At 36.9% G+C, this 21,808-nt stretch overlaps 2 protein-coding genes across 5 annotated transcripts; one reads left to right on the top strand and one right to left on the bottom strand.

Moving 5' to 3' along the window:
* The first annotated feature begins 2,603 nt into the window (after nucleotides 1-2,603).
* On the top strand, nucleotides 2,604-5,969 carry LOC122276354 (auxin-responsive protein IAA13). Of its 4 annotated transcripts, none has more exons than XM_043086018.1 (5): nucleotides 2,604-3,338; nucleotides 4,133-4,449; nucleotides 4,838-4,955; nucleotides 5,357-5,418; nucleotides 5,520-5,969. In XM_043086018.1, exons 1-5 carry the CDS (start codon nucleotides 2,932-2,934, stop codon nucleotides 5,567-5,569), a joined length of 954 nt encoding a protein of 317 aa, XP_042941952.1. In that variant the 5' UTR covers nucleotides 2,604-2,931; the 3' UTR covers nucleotides 5,570-5,969. The 4 variants fall into 4 exon arrangements, with proteins under 4 accessions (XP_042941952.1, XP_042941935.1, XP_042941960.1 ...); XM_043086001.1 differs by having other exon boundaries at nucleotides 2,606-3,338; nucleotides 4,832-4,955; XM_043086026.1 differs by having other exon boundaries at nucleotides 2,612-3,338; nucleotides 4,136-4,449.
* Nucleotides 5,970-15,901: 9,932 nt separating this feature from the next.
* LOC122276346 (3-isopropylmalate dehydratase large subunit, chloroplastic-like) lies at nucleotides 15,902-21,026 on the bottom strand. The gene is made up of 15 exons (XM_043085993.1): nucleotides 20,813-21,026; nucleotides 20,533-20,667; nucleotides 20,271-20,441; nucleotides 19,854-20,006; nucleotides 19,671-19,739; nucleotides 19,461-19,577; nucleotides 18,851-18,925; nucleotides 18,602-18,679; nucleotides 18,373-18,468; nucleotides 17,944-17,993; nucleotides 17,742-17,796; nucleotides 17,406-17,537; nucleotides 16,775-16,822; nucleotides 16,512-16,670; nucleotides 15,902-16,228 (listed from the first exon to the last, which is right to left on the bottom strand). The coding sequence occupies exons 1-15, from the start codon at nucleotides 20,846-20,848 to the stop codon at nucleotides 16,088-16,090; spliced, it is 1,515 nt and encodes a 504-aa protein (XP_042941927.1). The 5' UTR covers nucleotides 20,849-21,026; the 3' UTR covers nucleotides 15,902-16,087.
* Nucleotides 21,027-21,808: the final 782 nt, after the last annotated feature.

Below are 21,808 nucleotides of genomic sequence, written 5' to 3'. Positions count from 1 at the left end.
TTATTGACACACTACAAGAAAAATAAATTTTTGTGACTAATATTTTACAATCAAAAGAACTATTTTCGACGAAAACATACTTGTTTAATTTAGTTGAAAATAGTCCTCTTAGTGACAAAATATTAGTCACAAAAACTCGTTTTTCATGTTGTGAGAAGCTCCCAATAAATATAAGATGTTACCTATAAATATATATGATATATAATATTTTCTCATCCTATCATTCGGAAATTCTACGTACTCAAGTACTCTAACCTTCAATATTAATAGAATTGAAGTGAACTGCATGTATACATATATATATATATATATATAGCACAAGAGGCCATGCATGCACGTTGTTAAAATTTAAAAGGAAAAGCTACCAATATTAAAGTCACGATGAATGCATGCTGCATGGCTATCTATTCATTTCTTTCTTTCTTTTTCTTTCTCAATTAACATGCATGAAGTTGATGTTGTGACGATTATAATGAAAAGTTTCGAACCCATTAGTAAAAATGAAGACTTTGATAGCTAATAAATCTCTCTCTTTTCTTTTTCTTTTTCTTTTCCTTTTTGTTTTTTGTCTGTTTGAAGACAAAATGTCAATGAGATAATAAAGCAATAGTGAGCAAGATCCATTTTATGAGAACTTTAACTTTATCCCTTTCTAAAGTATATATATATATATATATGTGGGTTGTTTTTTGTCTATGATTTAAGAGGAAAAAAAGTGAAAAGAGATCAAGCATGCATGAACGGTAACGGTTTCTAGATCTAGTACTTGTTTTATGCTAATTCTAACAATCGAAGATCACAAATTAATCTTACATATATATATATATATATAAACAAATTGACTTATAATTAAATACCAAAAGTTCAAGTTAATGGGAAGCTATATATGAATTAATGTACATAATCATTTGATCCAAACCCTGAAAATATATATCAGAAAGTTTAAACTTTTCTTTAATAACACGATAAACATATATATATAGTATTAACTTAAATGAAAGGCATAATATATAGTGCCAGCTAGCTAGGGTTCCATTCGAAGAATCATATCCAACTCATGCAAGTTTTGAGTCTCGAAACGAAATCTGGGTATAAAAAATGGGGTATCCTGTACGCGGTGCCTTTGTTTAGGGTAAGTAGTGGGTATACTGTATCCACTACGTAAATGATGATCATCACTGTCATGTATAATACAATTAACGCCATAGGAATTAGTACTCGATGTAATTATAAATAATGGCAAAAAGGACGCATGCATGATTTTATGAGGTGTTTAATTTTCCAGTAGTACCAAAGCAGCTTGGCATTGGAACAGTGCAAGGAATTATGCAGACAGGCTCTGGACAATATTGCAAGGATAAATGAGAACAAAAGTACTCTAGCAAGCCAGGATTTAAGCAGATCATCTGTGTAGCATGCATTGACTAAAATTCTGTTTATTTCTTTCTTAATTTTGTTCCTTTCTTTGCTAAACAATCAATTGATTAGACCATCTCTACCAGACAAATGTTTCAGAAGTGGGTCCACGGGAGAATAATTTGCAATGATAAATGTGGTTTTTATGAATAATTAACAATGAATGTGTCTTCTTCCTTAGGAAATTTTTTACCTTTTGTTTTGGGCAGGGACCCACTGTCCACTGGCAATGCATCTCTTTAAGGTCTCAACTTTCTAAACAAGTTTTTGGTGCTGTTTGTCGTCTAAATAGTAGACAGCACATAGGAAGAAAGAAAGCGCAGTAGCTGCTTGGAGCAAGTAAAGATTAGAATAATGCTTTTGCTTGAAAAAAAAACTCGAGACCTTTGAGACTTTAACCAATGCTTTGCTTTTATACTAAAGCTAAGCTCGGATTATAATTTAGAGGTATTGCCACTCTTCAGTCGAGTAATATTATTAATTATTATTCATCAAGGTTTGGGTACTGACAGCAAATCTTATTTTCTACCCCAATGTTCCTACCTATCTAGCCTTTTATTAGGTTTAAATCTTAATCTTCTTGGGGAAGACAGAAAACTACAAGATTTATAAATAGCTCGAAGAAAAAAATAAAGTAAGATGTAATTAAATAAAATCAAGCTTGAGAGTCTCAAAATTTTAATTTTTTATAAGTTAGCAATAAATATGATTTGTAAAAATTTTATTTTTTTAAAGAGAATATTAAAAAATAATAAGTACTCAATTATCAAATATTTCTTATAAAATAAGAGATAAATGCCATCAAATCTGACTAATCCGAACTTCTTTTTTGTTTGTGAGTTAAATCCTAACATCATTAACCATCATATTAAGACCAAACAAATGAATTTAGAAAACATGGTTAAGTGAAAGTATGAAAGACTCTTATTATTTTAATAACTTCCAACCTTTGCATTGTCCATTTTCTTTTCTGATCCCAACCCTTATCACATCAAATCAAGGATATTTTTTCCACCTTTGTTATCTTCTATCAGTCTCTGTAAAGAACCATGCCACTCAGATGGCCGAGAAACAGAGAAGATAATTTTATTTATTTATTTGTTACAACTACAATAAGCAAATTATATTTACTTATGCTTATACTATTTTCCTCTCTCCCTCGCTCTCTCTCTCTCCCCAAAGCCCTTTTCTCTCTCTCTCTCCAGACTATACCAGCAGCGAAAATCAGATTCTCAAAAGGAAATGAATCATGTCAAGGAAATTTGAGGTCGGGGTGCTGAGAGTGCTAGGCGCACTACCAGACACATGGGCCCCAGCATCATCACTCCCTCCACCACCTCCCTTCAACCTACCCTCCTTCCCTTCCTTCCTTTCGTGCCTTTTGTTGCCTCTGTGCTCTCCTCTCACCCCCTCATTACTCCAAATCCTTGGCATTTCCACCCTCTAAAAAAAACGGCTTCTTTAAACTTTTCTTTGATCCTGCTAGGAATTTGACTCTCTTGCTCTCTCGCACTCATGGATGGTACTCTTGGTTTACTAAGTGGTGGTGGTGGTAGTGGAGGTGGTGGTTCTTCTGGGGCATCCGCTAATGAGTCCACTGTATCAAAGGTGGAGGTGGTGGAGCAAGACTTTGTGGGCATGTCCTCTGAGGCATCCTCGTACCCGGCAGAGGCTGAGCTCGAGCTGGGTCTTGGTCTGAGCCTAGGTGGTGGTGGTGGTGCTGTAAAGGCTAAGCCTTGTACATGGGGAGAGCGTGGTCGAATCTTGACTGCCAAAGACTTTCCTTCTGTGGTCTCCCATGGTTCCTCAACTCCGTCTCGTTTCTCAGACAGAGCCACTGCTGCTGCTGTTGGCCCTGTTTCTGGAACTAAGAGAGCTGCTGACTCTGTTTGTCAGGAGGGTGGATCTCCTACTGGTGGCAGGTTAGATAGTTCATGAGCTCTCTCTCTCTCTCTCTCTCTCTCTCTCTCTCTCTCTCTCTCTCTCTCTCTCTCTCTCTCTCTCTCTCTCTCTCTCTCTCTCTCTCTCTCTCTCTCTCTCTCTCTCTCTCTCTCTCTCTCTCCTTGTTTGGTAGCAAAGAAAAGCGTGGGAAAGTTTTGAAATCCTTGATCTTTTATGTTCTTATGTCATTTCGCTGTCCGATTCCTGAAATTAAAATACCTTACATTTAAGGAGACAAGTGGATGTTTATAGGCTAACTAGTTTATCTGGGGTCCCAAGTAATGTGCAAACACTGCATAAGATCAAAATCTAATCCCTCCTTCCCTCTCCCTTCAATCATTTATGAGTAGCTGGTTTGCTTCTATCTGTTCCTCATGTGGAGTATTTCCTCCTTTGGTTAGAGTGGCTTTTAACTTTTATTTATGTGATCGGTTTATTCCGTGTCTGCCTTAGCTTTTCCTAACTATTTCCATGTCCTACGTCTGTCTTTATAAATTTCTTTTCCTTCACAAGCACTTAATGGGCTATGCCTTATTTATTCTCTTCTCTTAATATAAGAAGTCCTCTTTCTTTATTGTTGACATTAAGATTTTCGACTGTGTGCATGATGCTTCAAATAATCGGCTTCTTTGTTCTGTTTATTATTTATTTTCCTCGAAAGTTCAAGTATTTGCCTTGTTAATTGGGAGAATAAGGTCTTGACTGATCTTTGTTACTGTTCTTCAATCTATTCTCGGATGTTATCATTCATTTGTTGTGATTTGCTTCATGAAAGCAGCCAGGTCGTGGGATGGCCACCAATAAGGGCTTATAGGATGAACAGCTTAGTTAATCAGGCAAAGAGTCAAAGGGCTGAAGAAGACAAGCTGATTGGCGAGAAAGATAAATCCCCCGATGCTACAAAGAAGAAAATTTATACAAAGGCTGAAACTAATGCTAAAGAAAAATGTCATCTTGGGTTTGTGAAGGTGAATATAGATGGAGTTCCAATTGGAAGAAAGGTTGATTTGAATGCTCATTCTTGCTATGCGACTTTGGCCCAAATGCTGGAAGACATGTTCTTTAGGTCCGCTACAACTGTCAAATCAATGGGTTAGTTCTCTTTCTCGTGTCTTATGATCATCAGCACGTTGAATTGGTCAAACAAAGAATTTTTACCCGTGGTTTCATAAAAGGGGTAATCTTTGAAGTGCCAATTGGGATGAAAAGTCTAGTCCCGCCCCCGTGGTGAGAAGCGCTTTGACTTGCCACACAACCAATCCTCGAATAATCGAATAAAATTGATACCCGATAAAGGGTAGGTTTTAAAATGTCAGGAGTTTCCCCAACGACCTGGTACAGGCGCTTGCGTCTGTGGGGTTCTTCCACACACACCAAAAAAAAAAAAAAAAGACAACAACAACAAAGATTTTGGTATGAATGGCAATTAACTATTTGTTCTTGTGTGAAATTAACGTGGTTCTTGTGTAATTAGGATCAGGTGGAGAGAAGGAACAATTGACAAAGCCCTCTAAGCTCTTGGATGGTTCATCTGAATTTGTGCTCACTTATGAAGATAAAGATGGAGACTGGATGCTTGTGGGAGATGTTCCATGGGGGTATGCAACAATCATTAAATATTATAATTTAAAACATAAAAACACAAAATAATAAAATAATAGAAAGATAAAGGGGAGTCATGGAAATGGGACAATGGACACACAATTTAGAAGTGAGCAGAGCCACACTTGACGGCCCCGGCCATTGATGGACCATATACTTTTTGGTCTGTTTGAGGGTTTCATGGCATATGACTCACGAGTTGTAGCAATCTTGGATGACCAAAAGATTATACCGCTGAACAAAAAATAAATAAATAAATCTTCACCTGCCCTTGTCATCCCGATTGGAGGGAGGGGAGGCGTGGAAAAATAGAATTCCTTCGCTCAAATTTTTTTGTCGTCTACTTATATTTTTGTGTTGCTTACGGTACGCCTGCATTTTGATATTGTAACTCTAGGATGTTCCTTGGCTCTGTGAAACGACTCCGAATCATGAGGACCTCTGAGGCTAATGGACTTGGTATTCAAAGTTTCATCTATAATTCTTGTATCTGGCTTTCACAATTTATGGGTTGATTTATTTTCCCCTACTTTCTAACCTTGGCTAATATATGTTTCCAGCTCCAAGATTTCATGAAAGGAATGAAAGACAAAGAAGCAAGCCCATATGATGTTGCTGCTGTCTGATCATTTTCAAATTTGGTAAATGAAGAAAACCCACAGTTTGACAACAAAAGTTAAAAGGAAAGTAGAAAAGTTGAAGAGACAGTGTCCAACTAAGATTGTTCTTCCACTGGTTTTATCCTGCTCTTTTTTGTTATACTCAACCAGTTTCTGGTTCTTGCTGCTTTTTTGTTCTCTTAGGCCAATTTGATTTTAGTTCTTACAGTCTCTTATATAGTGCTACCATACAGGCCTGCCTACTTGGCTGATTGCTGCTTCACCGTATTGTAAATATGGGAGTACTTGATATCTAGAGTGTCGAGTTTGCTGCAATCTACGGGTCTCAGTTTTTTATTGGTGATAAAACTTGTGTGGTTTTGATTTCTAAATTTTTTTGCTGTTGTGTTACTTTTGGCCATGTTTCTATATGTTATGCTTCAGCACAGAGTGTTTTGAAAGTGTCTTTTGTTTGTGGCTTGACATAATTAGATTATTTTATTTCTTTTTAGCTTAATCAACCTTCCAGTAGCAGTGTTTGCATTACAAATGCCATGGTTTTAATCACCACCACCGTGACAGTAATTTAATTGGTGAAAGCCTCAGCACCATATCCCAGGGATTCATCACCCGAATAAATTACTAATCATCCTTAAAAATTCATTTATATAAAATATTGTATCAAGCCACAACTGTTTTCTAGTAACAACTCCATAGAAGTAACTTTGTTATGTATTCACTACCTCGGTGGTGCTGAGTTTTGCATTTACTTTATCACAGCTGCTGCTGTCTAACTTGTACAGGAAATCTAAAAAGAATGAATCTTGACTAAAATTAGTGATACAGAGTTATCATCAAAGTATTTAAGATAAAAGCAATCAATAATAAACTATGCCAAACTTTTGCTTCCCTTCTCTTTTTGTGCAAGAGGAGTGATGGGTCTAAAAGAAGTCTTACATAAGAAAGTTTGCAAAATGACGAGGGTTTATATCATCCGTCAGATTTTGAAGTTATTTTACATTGCAAAGTCTCATTTATGTATATATATCATTAATATTTTTTCTTCACCTTATCCTCGACATCTCACTTGTTATTCTTTTTGTACACAACAAAAGAAGGCCTAGGATTCTGCCTCACGAGGAAGTTAATAGCCGACCACCAACAGACAAGGTTAATTTGTTATCTATGAATGTAACATGGAAACCAAACCTTCTACCCCTAAACCTTTCCCTACTTCATTTTGATGGTAAAACATTAAGGAAGCTGCTTTATTCTTCTTTGTTTTTTTTTTTTTTTTTTTTTTTTTTCTGCCTTTCTCTTTCGTTTTTACTTTTTTGGAGAAAGATTCCGATGCCATTGGCGATGATCACTTGGGTAAGTGTCTGAATACTGCTAAAACCAAAAAGGAAACACAGAAAAAGGAAGACAGTCTTGATTACTAATTTTCACTGCAGAAGACCACGCCATCGATGGCTACAGAGTGGTGTTTGTTTCATTAAAATAATTACCTTCCTTTGAATTGATTAGAGGGGACAACTGTATTATTTTCTACTGGCAGGGGGTACCTATGTTCTCATGATCAGTTAAAAAGGACACATGCCAGGCTCTTTTTCTTCTTTCTTCCAACCTGTTCCCCATACTTTCTTGCTGGTTTCCATTTCATTTCTCCCAAAGAGTGCAATGCACCTCTTGCCGCAAATAAAAAAAAGTTTAACATCAAACCCATTGATTTTGCTTCCCTTTTTATGTTTTTCTTAAGTAAAATAAAATAATATAAATGCAATCATTTTTACAATTCTTTCTACAACTATGTTCTAGATTAGGGATATTTTTATAAAATAACTTACAAAAATAGCATCATTTTATATAAATACATTCATTTTAAAATATAGTTTTACAAAAAATTGTAAAAATGATTGAAGTGCATCGTTACTTTTTTCTCAACAAGGCAATGAAACAAATGATGGCATGCATTATTCATGGAGTCTCCTCTCCTTTTCTCGCTAGAGAAAGCGGAGATGGTTTAAATAATTCACGGGGTGTAGTGGGAGTCAGGGGTCGATCACTGTGGTGGTTTTCCTATGTTTTGAAAGGATAACAATGGAACGACTAGAAGAATTATGGCGACAACTAAACTTGACGGCAGAGGAAGATTTAGCAATAGAGTTAGAAGGGGAAGCAAAAACAGAAGTGCAACGGAAAGGATAAAGATGTTTAATACGAAAAATATGTGATGATTAATTGATAAGCAAGAATATAGTTGAAACTACAATAGCAAAAATCTGGAGACTGAGTAAGCTAGCAACATTCCAGGAAGTGGGCTCAAACGTGTTTATCATTACATTTGCTACCCATGCGAATAAAAAAAGGGTGGAAGAGAGCCGACCTTGGTTCTTTTATAGTATATTGTATGTGATTAATCCATTTGATGGGTTCACACAACCAAGTATGATGAAATTTGACAATACTTTATTATGGGTTCGATTCCGTAATTTGCCTCTAGTGGGGATGAATAGAGACTGTGGGTAAAGAATTGGAAGGTCGATAGGGGTGGTGGAAGAAGTAGAAGATGATAAGGATGAGGTTGGATGGGGAAGTTCTCTCAAAGTTAAAATTCTTCTCAATCTAACAAAACCATTTGCAAGAGGGAGAACAGTCACGATCAATGCAGCAAAGTACTGGATCCCTATTCAATACGAAAAACTCCCTAGATTTTGCTTTACATGTGGTGAGCACTGTTTCGAATATCGTACTGTACTGGCTGGTACGGTCGGTATATACCGTACTAGCCACAGGTCCGATACAGATATTATACATGTTTCGTATCGGCCGGTATTTTGGCCTTTACTTTCTTTTTCTTTTTTTCATTTCTTTAAACTGTAAGCTTATTTTTTTATCCACAATTCAGATTAGACTATTTATAATTTATATATATGTATTTATGTATAATTTATTCATATATATACTATTATTTTAGAACATAATTTTTATATATATTTATATATATAATTTATTTATATATCGACTATCCCGAAATGGTACACGAAATGGTACTAGTACCGAAATATTTCATTTCAGGGCCTTGACCGGTACGGTATCCGATATAGTATTCAAAACATTGGTGGTCAGACCATACATGATGGAAACGATTGTTTGCAGTCTCTTAAGCACAACAGAGATGCAAACCAATTTGGGTTATGGCTACGTACAGATTTAGTTAACAGAAGAAGAAATGATACTCACTTTGGGAGATACAACATGACGAAAAAAAGTAACAGATGGACAGTTCAACAGAGCACAGCAACGGGTGGTAGTAGAGAGATAGCAGTACAATCACCGACGATTAACTTTGATATGATAGCAAAGTACTCTGATGCTACTAAAGGAAGTGTTGTGTGGGGGAATGTGAGAAGGAAAGTCAAAAAGAAAGAGATGGCATTATTTTTAGGGGAAACGCTTCACGCCGGTCGAGCTGTAAATGAGATAAAAACAGCCCTCCATTCATGTAGTGCCACGTAGGAAAAAGCAGTGTTAGACAACTGGGGTCAACCACAGGGAATCACGTCCTCAAGTCCTCGTCGTGTTTCATGTGGCCGCATTTGAGAGAATTGGAAATTCCCATTCACTAGCTTGACATCCCTCTCATTGGACCCCTTGCACAAACCCTCGCCGACACGGCCACGCCCAGACCAACGCATGCCTTGTCGACACAGCCACCCCTCGCATTGCTCATAGTCATTGTAGCCGTTGCACCCCTCGAACTGCTCGCCCAAAGGAACACCGTCTCCAACAACAAGGTTACGACCAATCTGGTTTCTGTGAGAGAGAGTGAGGTATTGGCCAGATTGGATGAAATCAAAATTATCGGATGCATACAACTTAGAGCAAGGGAGAGAGCACGCGCAAAGATGAAGAAAAAGGACACGGTGAAGCTGATCAATGTCGAGGGTTTCGAATTCGTGGTCGATAAGGAAGCTGTCATGGCTTCTATGGCCTTACTCTCTTTCTCTCTTTTCCCCTTTTTAAATTTCTTTCCAGACCGAATACAAATAGGGCTACCAGCCCTTTGTTTCACTGTCATAAAATGGAGAAATCGAGTTGGGCGCTCACCAATTTTTTGTTTTTGTTTTTTTTTTTCCTTTTTTTGAGTATGAAAAAAAATGAGATTTATGTGTTACGGTGGTGCTGGTGCTATCGATGGTGGTGTTAGGAAGAAAGAAGAAATTGTGCTCTGTTTTTGCTCCTCAAAAATAGAGGTTTGTTAGGCATTTGGGACACGACGTCTGGGCTATTTTTATGGAGGTTCAACGCTGGCTACGGAGGTTAGACATGGGGCTTCGCGGTGCGCTTTCCTTGCGGTGCCATGCAGTGCTCGATTGTCTCATGGTGTAGCCATTTTTTTGTTTCTTGCCGAGCCACTACGGATGGAGATTGACCCATCAAGCTACGATGGACTGATTTTGCGACCCCCAATCACCCATCCCAAACCCAGTGTCTTGAACAACAAATTGATTTTGCGAGCCCTCCTCGTCGTTCGCCCTCACACTGCATGATTTTTGGTTATGAATTTCTCATAAGAGTTCTATGATTTTTGGGGGTTTTTTTTCCATTAACTTCATCCTGATTATGGCACCAAGTGTTGTTCTTTATGGTCTACGAAGTGCGGGGGTTTGTGGGAAGCTTGACAGCGCCAGAAATCTGCCGGTCGGAGGTGAGGGGCCGGTTTGAGGGGAGACGAAGTGAGGGTGGTGTTGGGGGGAAATGAAGTGGTTCGGTCAATGAGAAACACGACCCACGGATGAGAAAATCAAGCTTGGTGGAGGAACACGACCCACGGATGAGAAAATCGAGCTTGGTGGAGGAATCGACCCACGGCCGATGTGATCTGGAGAAAATGTTAGGGCTTGAGGAGAGCTTGGAGATGAATGCCCCCATTTCGTGTTTCTGATTTCAAATGCCCCAAATAATTTTCACATGTAATGCAGGTCTACGGAGGTCTCAGTGGAAGGCTTACGTGTTGGGATTTTATTGGCTAACTGTTTTTATCTCATTTACAGCCCGACCGGTCCTAAGGTTTTCTCTATTTTTAGGGAAGCTAGAAGACAAGAGGATATTCAGGGGAAAAGGGATCTCAGGACTTAAATGAGGATATTCTCAATAATGTGAGGAATTTTATTGTTAGTGATGCTATGAAAGAGGGTCTCTTTGAGAATGGCCCAAGTTTTAAATTTGGTTCTATCCAACTGGACCAAGCCCACACACTCGAGAATGAAAACAACAGAAATAAAAGGCCTCAGCAGAAATTACAAAAGACATAGAAAGGTGGGAAATGGAAGTCCAGAGCTCGTGCAACAGGTATTAACTCTGCTACTTTGAGTGATACATCTTGGAGGTAGTGAATGAACAACAACAAAATATCAAAAGGTGTAGACACAATGGTGAAGTAGTAGGAAGCGAGAGAGAATCAGAGGGAGTAGAACATGGAGTGGACTTTTTAGTTGAATTGATATCAGCAGTGGCTGGTAACCAACCCTACAGGGAACAATGATTGTCTTAAGTTGAAATTTTCGCGGGCTTGGGAACCCACAGGGAATTTGAGTCTTTCATGACTTAGTCCCAAAAAAAGATCCCAATGGTTTGTTTTTGCAAGAAACGCATTTAAGTGCTAGGAAGATGGAGAAGATAAAGTTTAGGTTAGTTATTGCTTGACTTTGGAAGAAACAAGTATTGTTACATATCATTAACTATTCTAAATCCCATATTCATGCTAAAGCCAAGTTTGAGGATGATAACTTTGAGGCTTGGTTTTTAATTGGCATTTATGGGCAACCAGATGCTACTAGACATCATGAAACTTGGTCACTTATTAGATCTCTACAAATGCCTCATGATCAGGCCTGGTTACTTCTTGGTGATCTCAATGAGATTCTTAGTAATAGAGAAAAAGTGTTACGGGGATAGAGCAAGATCAGAAAGGTGACTGGCTGCTTTTAGAGCTTGGATGACTGTGAGTTACATGATCTGGGTTTTAAGGGTCCTCAATTCACATGGTGCAACAAAAGGGGGAATCAGTAGTGCTTAAGTGAGAGACTTGACAAATTTTTTGCCAATATGAAATGGAGAACTCTATCCTATTGCTAGTGTTGTGCATGAAATAGCAACCTAAACAGATGCTTATCATGAGAAGGGAAAAAATGTGTTTAGATTTGAGGCCATGTAGGTGGAGTCTACATATTCTAAAAGAGTGATTGATGAAGCATGGAAAGGAGAATCTGGACCACAAGATTTGAGTACTATGATAAGGAAGATGCAAAGGTGTGGTGAAAAATTGATGGTTTAGACTAAGAGTAGTTTTGGGCATGTTAAAAAAAGTATCAAGAAGGCTAGGAAGAAGCTACAGTATTTGCATAATATTGATCCTCATTGTATGAAGAAAGTGGAACATAAAGATGCAAGAGCTTAAATGCACAAGTGGCTAGGGAGAGATGAAAAAATGGGAGGCAAAGATCAAAAGCCTTGTGGTTAAAAGATGGGAGACAAAAATACAAGTTTTTTTTTTTCTTAACAAAGCTACTCAAAGAAAAAATAAAAATTTTGGGGTCAAACATGAAGATGGGTTTGGCATGTGGAGAATGATAGAGACAAAGTCATTTAGGATTTTTTCAATACCCTTTTCAAGGCTTCTGATCATACAGGTAGCTTGGATTTTCTGGATGGGCTTGCTGGAAGGATCACTTCTTATATGAATAAGATGCTTGTCAAGGAGTTCAACTCTGATGAAGTTATTATGGCACTGCATTAGATGAATCCCATAAAGGCACCAGGACCTGATGGCATGGCTCCTTTTTTTTTTTCAAAAATACTAGGATGTTGTTGGGAAGGATGTGACTACAGCTGTGCTTAGAGTACTGAACAGTGGAGATCTCCCTTGTAATATTAACCATACATTTATTACTCTAATTCCAATGAAGAAAACGGCTGGGAAAGTTGCAGACTATAGGCCCATTAGTCTTCTTAATGTGGCATACAAGTGATATCCAAAGTCTTTGCCAATAGACTGAAAAGATATCTTACCAAATGTGATTTACATGTCTCAAAGTGCTTTTTTCACCAATAATGTACTTGTTACTTATGAGTTGGTTCATTTTCTGAGGCAAAGAAGGGATTGAAAGACAGGTTATATATCTTTAAAACTCGATATAAGTAAGGCTTATGATAGAATGGAGTGGAGTTTCTTGAAAGATGTGATGAACAAGTTGGATAAGTGAGTGAGTTTGATCATGTTGTGTGTGAATATAGTTTCTTTTTCCATCTTAATTAATGGTGAACCTAAAGGACCCATATATATTCCTGAGACTTGAAACAAGGGGATGGTGAAGGCTTGACAACACTGCTACAGCAGGCTGAGACAAGGGGATGGTGAAGGCTTGAGACAAGGGGATCTCCTGTCCCTTTATATATTCCTGTTATGCATTGAAGGCTTGACAACACTACTACAACAGGCTGAGGTGAATAGGATGGTGGATGGTGTTAAGATATGTAAAGTGGCCCAAAAAATAAACCACATTTTATTTGCAGATGACAATGTTCTTTTTGCTGGGCAAACATGCAAGCTAATCTCAACATACAACATCTCCTAGAGATTTATAAAAAAGTTTCCAGTCAGAAAGTGAATAGAGAGAATACCTCTATAGTGTTTAGCAAGAATGTAGATAGCAGGCAACAAGAGGAGATCATGGCTTTTTGGGGGGTGCAAAATTTCCAGCAATATAACAAGTACCTTAGACTTCCTCTTGTGGTAGGCAGAGCAAAACACAAAGCTTTCTCTAACTTAAAGCATAAAGTATGGATGAAACTTCAGAGTTGGAAAGAAAGATTGTTTTCTCAAGGGGGCAAGAAAGTCTTGATAAAAGATGTGGCTATATCAATCACAACCTAACAATGAGCCTGTTTCAAACTTCCTGGAAATTTTTGTGCTAAACTAGAAAATATGATGGCAAAATTTTGGTGGAGTCAGAGGAAATATGAGAATAAAATTTGATGGGTAAGCTAGGAGAAGATATGTGAGACAAAATCAAATGGGGGAATGGGCCTTAAAAACTAACAGACTTTCAACTTTGCACTATTGTCCAAGCAGGGCTGGAGGGTCTTACAAGAGGTAGCTACTCTGATACACAAAGTTTATAAAGCCAAGTATTTTCTTAATGCTAGCTTCTGTGAATCAAAATTGGGCACAACTCCCTCATATGCTTGAAGGCGAATATGGGAGGCAAAGAAGTATCTAATGAAAGGCTATAGATAGAGGGTAGGAAATGGTAAATCCATTAACATTTGGACAGATTTTTGGTTGCCTGAACATAGACTCATTCCGCGTGATCTAAATCAGTCCAACTATCAGAAAGATGATAAAGTGGCAAGCCTCATTGATGAAAACACAAGCTCGTGGAATGTGGAACAAGTGAGAAAGGTTTTACACCAAGAGAAGCAACTGAAGTTTTGAAGATAATAATTGGTCTAGGTGGTAGATAAAACAAACTCATCTGGGAACATGAGAAGAGTGGGAATTACAATGTCAAAAGTGCTTATAGACTTTTTATGCGTTTAGAAATTCTAAGAATGAAGGGAAATGTTCAAATTCAGATGAGCAAAAGACTTTGTGGAAGCAGATATGGAAGCTCCAGATACCAAGTAGAGTGAAAGTATTTGCATGAAGAGCTTGCAGAAATGGGATTCCTACTCAGAAAATTTTAAAGCATAGAAAGTTTCTTATGGAGGACTACTGTTAGTTATGCAATGAGGAAGCTAAAGTTGTCAACCATGCTCTCTTGTTCTGTCCCTCTATTAGATCATGTTGGAGATAGTAGTTTAGCTATCTATCAATCTCTAAGCATCGAGAGGAGTTTGTGAGTCTAACACAGCAAGTTCTTATCAGAGGGAGCAAAGGTGATTTGGAAAAGTTTTTCCTTATAGCATGGGGAATGTGGTATAGAAGAAATCAAAAGATACATGAAGGAAACAACTTACAACCTGAACAAGTGGTTTATTATGCTTTGTCTTTATATAAATAACACAATAAGGCTCAGAATGGATCAAAATAGCTTAAAATTTCAAAGTGTTGCTGGTTGCCTCCCCCTGCAAGGACTTTGTAGTTAAATATTGATGGGGCTATATTCCATGATCAGTGTAGAGCAAGAGTGTGGATTATTTTGAGAGATGAAAGAGGAAAGGCGTTAATTGCTGCAAGCAAGAAAGAATCTGAGGTGAATGACCCAATGGAGATTGAACTATTAGCAATTTTGAGGAGGTTACAATTATGCTTTCCATTGGGGCTACATGATCTAATAGTGGGAAGTGATTCCCTTCTAATTGTCAATGAATTCCTTGCATGTCTTTGCTAGGAAATTTGATCTCTAATGTGAAGGAGTTGATGCAGAAGATACCGAGATGTTCCATGCAGCATACAGGTCGTATGGCTAATGAGGCTGCACACAAAAGGGCTAAAAATGCATAGAGTCTAGAAGACTTGACAGTTTGGTGAAATTCTTTTCCAGACTGTAGTTGACAAATTGTGTGGTCTGATTCTATGATGTAATCATGTTTTGATTGAATAAAGTTACCTTTTATATCAAAAATAAAAAATAAAAAAACAAGGCAATGAAACTACATCTTGATGCTATATATAATCGAAAAATTCTACTTATCTGTTGCAACTTTAATGGAAACCTCATAAATATAGCCTCAGTGGAACCCAACAATCCTGGAAAGCTCTTGCGCTTAAGATTGGATGGAAATATATCCAGGCCGTAGAAAATATTAGAGAGAGAGAGAGAGAGAGAGAGAGAGAGAGTTCTGACTCACCATGTTGGGGCATTCCAGTCTCCCTCACTCACCCAACTCATATTACATAGCAATATCTCTGTACTACATGGCATTACCATGTTGCGATTGAAATCCGTCAAATTATATAATAGGTTAATATTGATTCAAGAAAAGCACCAGCGACGCGTAGACTTTTATTCTAAACGAAAATGATACACATATTGTAAGGGGATTTGACTTATATTCTAAACGAAAATGATAGACATATTGTAAGGGGATTTTACCTCCTACGACGTTAACACATATAACATCTTTTATAAACTCTTTATACAACTATGTTTTAAACAAATTTATTTTTGCAAGAACATAAAGGATAATGAAATACCCTTATTTTAAAACATAGTTGTATAAATAGTTGAAAAAGGGGTTGTGCCTGTATCATTCATTACTCTATTCTAAAAGAAGTAGATCGAAATCCGTTAAAAAAATCATTATAATGCCCATTTGCACCCAACAAAGACGAGTTTTGTCAACTCCAATTGTCATTCATATTACCCTTCTTATTTTATTTCATGGATCGTTTTAGAACTGCCCTATAATACATTGCACCGCCAACAACTCACTTGCAGCTTAATATTTAGTACAAAGTAGCTAATATCAATATTGTATACAACTTCTAATATCCGCACAAATTCTATGATAATTATAGCCTATTGCAAGAATTCCCTGGGATCAGTAACATAGCCCGTCAAAGCTGATGCTGCCGCGGTATATGGGGAAGCAAGATATACCTGGCCTTCTTTATGTCCCATTCGGCCCGGGAAGTTCCTGTTTGTTGTTGACACACAGACCTGCAAAAGGGCGACCCTTACAGTAAGATGAAGTTTATAGAAATAATTGCATTGGCCTTAGATATTCGCAATATCATTAAGCAAAACATAATGGGGGTTGTCCCACATCACAATGGTTAACAATAAACTCATGCTTGGACAAATTACCCCAACAGCCATCTCACCCTAACCCAAAGCATCTACAGTCCTGATTTTAGAAAATAAATGAATATATAGAAAATTTATGTTGAACAACCAATTGTGCTTTTTGAGAGGTGCAAGAGAAAGGAAAAGAATAACGTGCCATAGGTTCATTAATCCGTGCATAAGTGTCTCTAGGGCCACCCATACAAGCACCACAAGTAGGACTGGCAGGTGTGTCACATCCAGCTTCTTCAAATATCTGGGAGCAAGTCTTGCCACCAGATCCCGGTACTTGGAGGCCATAAACATCCATCCAAACCTGCAAATTTTATCATACAGGTGCTTCACATTTTCTTTGACAATAAATAAATTATTCCTACAATTATTTTCTAATGTTTTAAACTGTGATTTAGAGTTGCAAACCTTTTGGGTTGCAGGGACGAGGAATGTGGGGACTTTGACCTTTTTTCCCTGCACAAAAGCAATTACTTCCTTTAAGCTTGAATCCCAAAAATAGAGGAATAATATTAGCGAGCCACAACAAAACGTTGGGAAAAGAATGAAGTGAGAAAAAAAGGAAGCTCGAATATGAAGAATAGTTTATTATGAACATCATTAGAATAAAGTCTCAATAACTACCAAAGATGTGCAAAAACATACCTAAATCTCAATTTGATTCTCAATGAAGTAATACTCAAATGAAGTAATAATACACAAATGTATTATACAAGAACAACAAATACAACTATGGCATGCAGCTCTACAAAATTAATTAAAATACATCTTTCATAATCAAAGCACATCTTCATTTATATTTTACTACCATAGAAGGCAGAAAATTAGTAATTTTGATCATGATTATTAACAAATGGATAACAACCAAGCAAATCAGGCACCAGCAACTAAAATTTCTAAAATTCCAGCCCATAATTTTTTTAAAATTAATATATGTTCAAAAAGAATGTCAGATCAAGACTTCAACCCATGCTACCATATATAAGTAGCATAAAATTGTCCACTGGTCTTATATATAACAGAGACAAATGGTTCTTACTGAAGCTAGAAAAACTTTGGCTGCAGCAATAAAATCCTCAGTTTTTCCTCCCGTACAAGCTCCGATATAGACTCTGTCAATTTTCACATCTTTGCATTCTCTTGCTAAAGCTCGATTATCAGGGGAATGTGGCTGCAAAAAATATGGACATCATTACTCCCAGACATACAAAGGTAACAATCTGTCAAGAAGCAAAACAGAGAAAAAGAACTTGAGAGATAAAAATATGTGATCCACCATCTATATGGTGTCCCATGTTTGAATTACCTTAGGGAAAAGGGAAAATAAAATAAAATTTAAGGAAATTCTCTCTTTGTCAGTTATAAAATCACCCACCTTTGCTACCAGTGGTTCCAGTTTTGTGACATCAAATCTGTACTCAGAAAGAAATCTTAAAGCCAAGAAAATTAACCTCATCAACACAAATGAAACCCAAGGGTGAACAAAAAAAAAAAAAAATAGTGGAAACGTCACAGAAGAAGAATCCAGTATGATATCAAATAACATATTTATAGCAAGTATTTAATGCGTCTACTACCTTGCTTGTTGATCACTATAAACTGGTTCATATGCCACAGAGGTCTTATCCTGTTGAGAACAAAAAATAACATCATAAGCAAAAGTTAGACATGATAAATGGTACATAAGGGGAAAATATCTTCTTTTCCAAAATAGCAAATTTCTTAATCAATAAGTTTTTCATCAAGATGATAACGCTTAAGACAAGATGAGTTTCACACCCAAGCTCATGTTCTGTTACATTCAAGTTTTAGGATCAAAACTATGAATGAGTTTCATATATCTAAGTGGGGATATATGGCTCAAACAGAGTAAAATATTCTGAACCACATTAGTATGTTTGCACGAACATGTATAGCTAATACATACATCAGAGTTAACTGTGTTGTGCGTGTGCAGACAAAGATAACCAGCTAACCAAATCGATTTGATGATTAATAACACTAACCTCAAGGTACTTATATGTAGTGCTATCAGCAGGGACAACACCATTCTTTGCACCAGCTTCAATAGCCATGTTACATAATGTCATCCTTTCTTCCATCTATACAGTACAGAGGATTAGAGACTTATATTGATCCACTTAAACAATCACAAATAATAACATGGTTAACATCACAGATGCAAATTTGTACTAATACCATAGATGCAGTAACTGTCTTTTAAAATTTACTTACAGTTAAACTTTCAACAGTTATGCCAACAAACTCCATAGACTTATATGTTGCACCAGATAAAGATATTTCACCAATAATCTGTAACGTAAAGATTTTTCAGTAATTCGGCAAAATGGAAATGGGAAGATATATTTATTTACATGAACCACTTCATAAATATTGGCTCATGCAATAAAAGTGGTTTATTGTATAAGGCTGCATCAGGAACATTTAAAGGAAATTCTAGATTGAAGGACCAGTTTAACTTACTTGTAAAATCAAATCTTTTGCAAGCAAATAATTTGGCATCTCACCATCCATTACAAATCTCAGAGTTGGGGGAACCTGAAAATGAAAGTTGCATAAAAAAATGATATAAGGATACAAAAAATGCAATTTGACATTAGACAAGAAAAAGTCATCTGAGATATAGCACAGAAACAGATTGCAGAAAATAGGCAAACACGGAGCTTGAGGAAAATTGAAAAGCACAACCCTCCCATATTCTTTAGGTTTCTAGTTTCCTTAGTGTAACAGTAGCAAGGTTTGAGACTTAGAGATCCACACACTCACATAGAGTTCTCTTAACTACCTTCCAATCAGTAAAAAAAATGCAAAACTAAGTGACTAGAGTGAGGATGTATATAAGTGCTCGACAGAACATTAGTGTTGTTTCCAGACAAAAGGAACTAAGGAAACATATATAGTATGATAACTAGATGTAGGGTAGGGCGAACATATATAATTTGTAAAATTCACCAAGATTGTACAAACTTAAGCCAATATAGCTGTTGTCTAACAGGATTTACATCATAAAGAAGTCATAGATATTAGGAACAGCACAACAACCGTCGGACACCAAAATGAAGCATCTATAAACCTTGAGCAGGAGCTTCCCAGTGCCAAACACAAGACCTGCATCAGTGATGCCAATTCCAGTGGCAAACTGACCAAATGCTCCAGCTGTACAAGTGTGAGAGTCTGTTCCCAGCAGGACCTGAAGGCAATGAAAAGGGTTTAATAAGTGGGATGCAAAGGCATAAAATCAATAAATTGTAAGAATTGCAATGGATTTATAAAAGAACTATACCTCTCCAGGCCTGCAATGACCTTCTTGCGCAAGAGCAATATGGCACACACCTTTGAAATCTGGGTTGGCCTGAAGTTTTAGGAAGTAAACTTTAAGTTTTTTATTTTTTGGACAAGTAAACTCTCACTACAAGGAGAATGGAATAGCAAATTGAGAGTAAACAAAAAAGAGGGTAAAGCATACCTTAAAATTACTGAGATCTTTGATATCATAAAAGTACTTGATGTTTTGCTCTACGCAGAAATCTCTCAATATATCCACGTTACGGTTTGCACGTTCGTCACTTGTAAATAGGTAATGGTCAGGTATTACTACAATCTTCTCTCGGTCCCAAACCTTGGTTCCAAAACAATCGTTCACATACACAATCTCAGATACAGCTAATACATAATTCAAAACACACTTTAACACCCGCACACACAGAATTGATCTAGCGTCAAGCATTTACGTTCAAAACTCAGCAGCCAAGATATAATGATGAAGATTGAGCGTTAAAAAAACAAAAAATATCTCTCAAGTATGTGACTCAGACGTTCACATTTAGTGAAGCAGGCAAAAACAAATGAAAAATCACATTGCAATATAAAGGAAATCCAATACCTTGGCCTTCTGTCCGAATTCTTTCTTGAAGATTCCAATCGAACCGGGGCCACAAACATCATGGGCCATTAAGACGTCAATGTTGACCCAAACATTCTCACCGGGGCTCAACTGGGCTTTCTCAGAAGCCCTGGCCAAAATCTTCTCGGTCATCGTCATCCCAGTCTTCACCTGGGTAATTAATTAACTCGCCATCAAAATTTCAAAATTCAAGAAACTATTAAACCCATAAATCAAAAACACAAATTGATCGGAACCCAACTGAGCCAGTGGTGGAAGGTTTGCGTTCCGACTGATGCGGTGCCGTGACCGAACAAATTTTCTTGGAGATCGTTCTCCTGCATTTCGGAATGGAAGATACCGATTGCCTCGAAAAAGTAGAGAAGCCCAAGTCCTTCTACGGAAAAACAACCAAAAATGAACGAAACAAAGACGTGATGGGTTATTGAAGTTTTTTTGTCAGGGAAAAAAAAAAGAATAATAAGAGAGATTAAAGTAAAGGCGATCAACTTGGGAGATGAGAGGTGGGGTGAAGTATTAACCTTGTTGAGGATAAAAGCAATGCTAGAGGAAGCCATGGGTGGATTCTGGCGTTCTCAATAGTACCGAGGAAAATGTGCGAGTGTTGTTTGTTTCCCGTGAAAATTGGAGGCGGCTGCCAAGCACTTAGCAGAATTTTCAACCAGATTACTCTGCAGAGAATGATTGAACTGAGGATGACAATATTTCGAGGAGGCGGCGGACTGCCATAGTCGTTGAAAGTCATAGTCGTTGAAAAATATCTTTTTTTTTTATGTTTTTTTATAATTATATACGTTGTATCAGCAAGAGCAGTAACACAAAGTACGTAAGGCGCAAGGTTCTTTCTGGCAACCTTTGCCACGCCCACGGTGATCGCACGTACTGTTGATGCATAAAACTCTACGTTTGATTGCACGTTCACTGTTACCAGCCCGACAAGCAAGGAATGAAGGGTGTCATTAAGTATTTGGGTGGAAATGATTTAGCATTAGAACATTAATTAGTGTAGAAACAATTATCAAGATCCTTAATTAATTTGTCATACCATAAAGATATCATCTCAGTCATTCAATTTGAGGACGACGAATATAGATATTACGACAGTACCAAACCAGGATAGACGAAGAATGATAGTTGCACGCAGTGGAGCCCCGTTGAGCCCGCCGCCGGCCGGCGCCCCGGAAATTTGGAAAAATATATATATGTTAATTTTTTTATTTAATAAAATAATATAATTTATCTAAAAATTATTTTGATCTTTTCATAAAATTTAATCTGATATAAAAATAAAATAAATAAAACACACCTCATATAAAATAAAATACATATTTTTATTATAAATAAAATTAAAAAAAAAAATCTAACTATAACTAATAGTATTTCTAACCTATTTTCATTGTCTATATTGAAAGAGAAATAACTAAGAATTTTGATTTAGATTTAATATTTAATAATTTTGTTTGTTTAAAATAACCAAATTACAATTTTAGACACTATGTATTTTTTTTATTTAATAT

This window comes from Carya illinoinensis, chromosome 1, assembly GCF_018687715.1.
Source record: "Carya illinoinensis cultivar Pawnee chromosome 1, C.illinoinensisPawnee_v1, whole genome shotgun sequence".
Classification (NCBI taxonomy): Eukaryota; Viridiplantae; Streptophyta; class Magnoliopsida; order Fagales; family Juglandaceae; genus Carya; species Carya illinoinensis.
The sequence above is the reverse complement of the archived record's forward strand: the minus strand, read 5'-3'. Positions and strand labels throughout refer to the sequence as shown.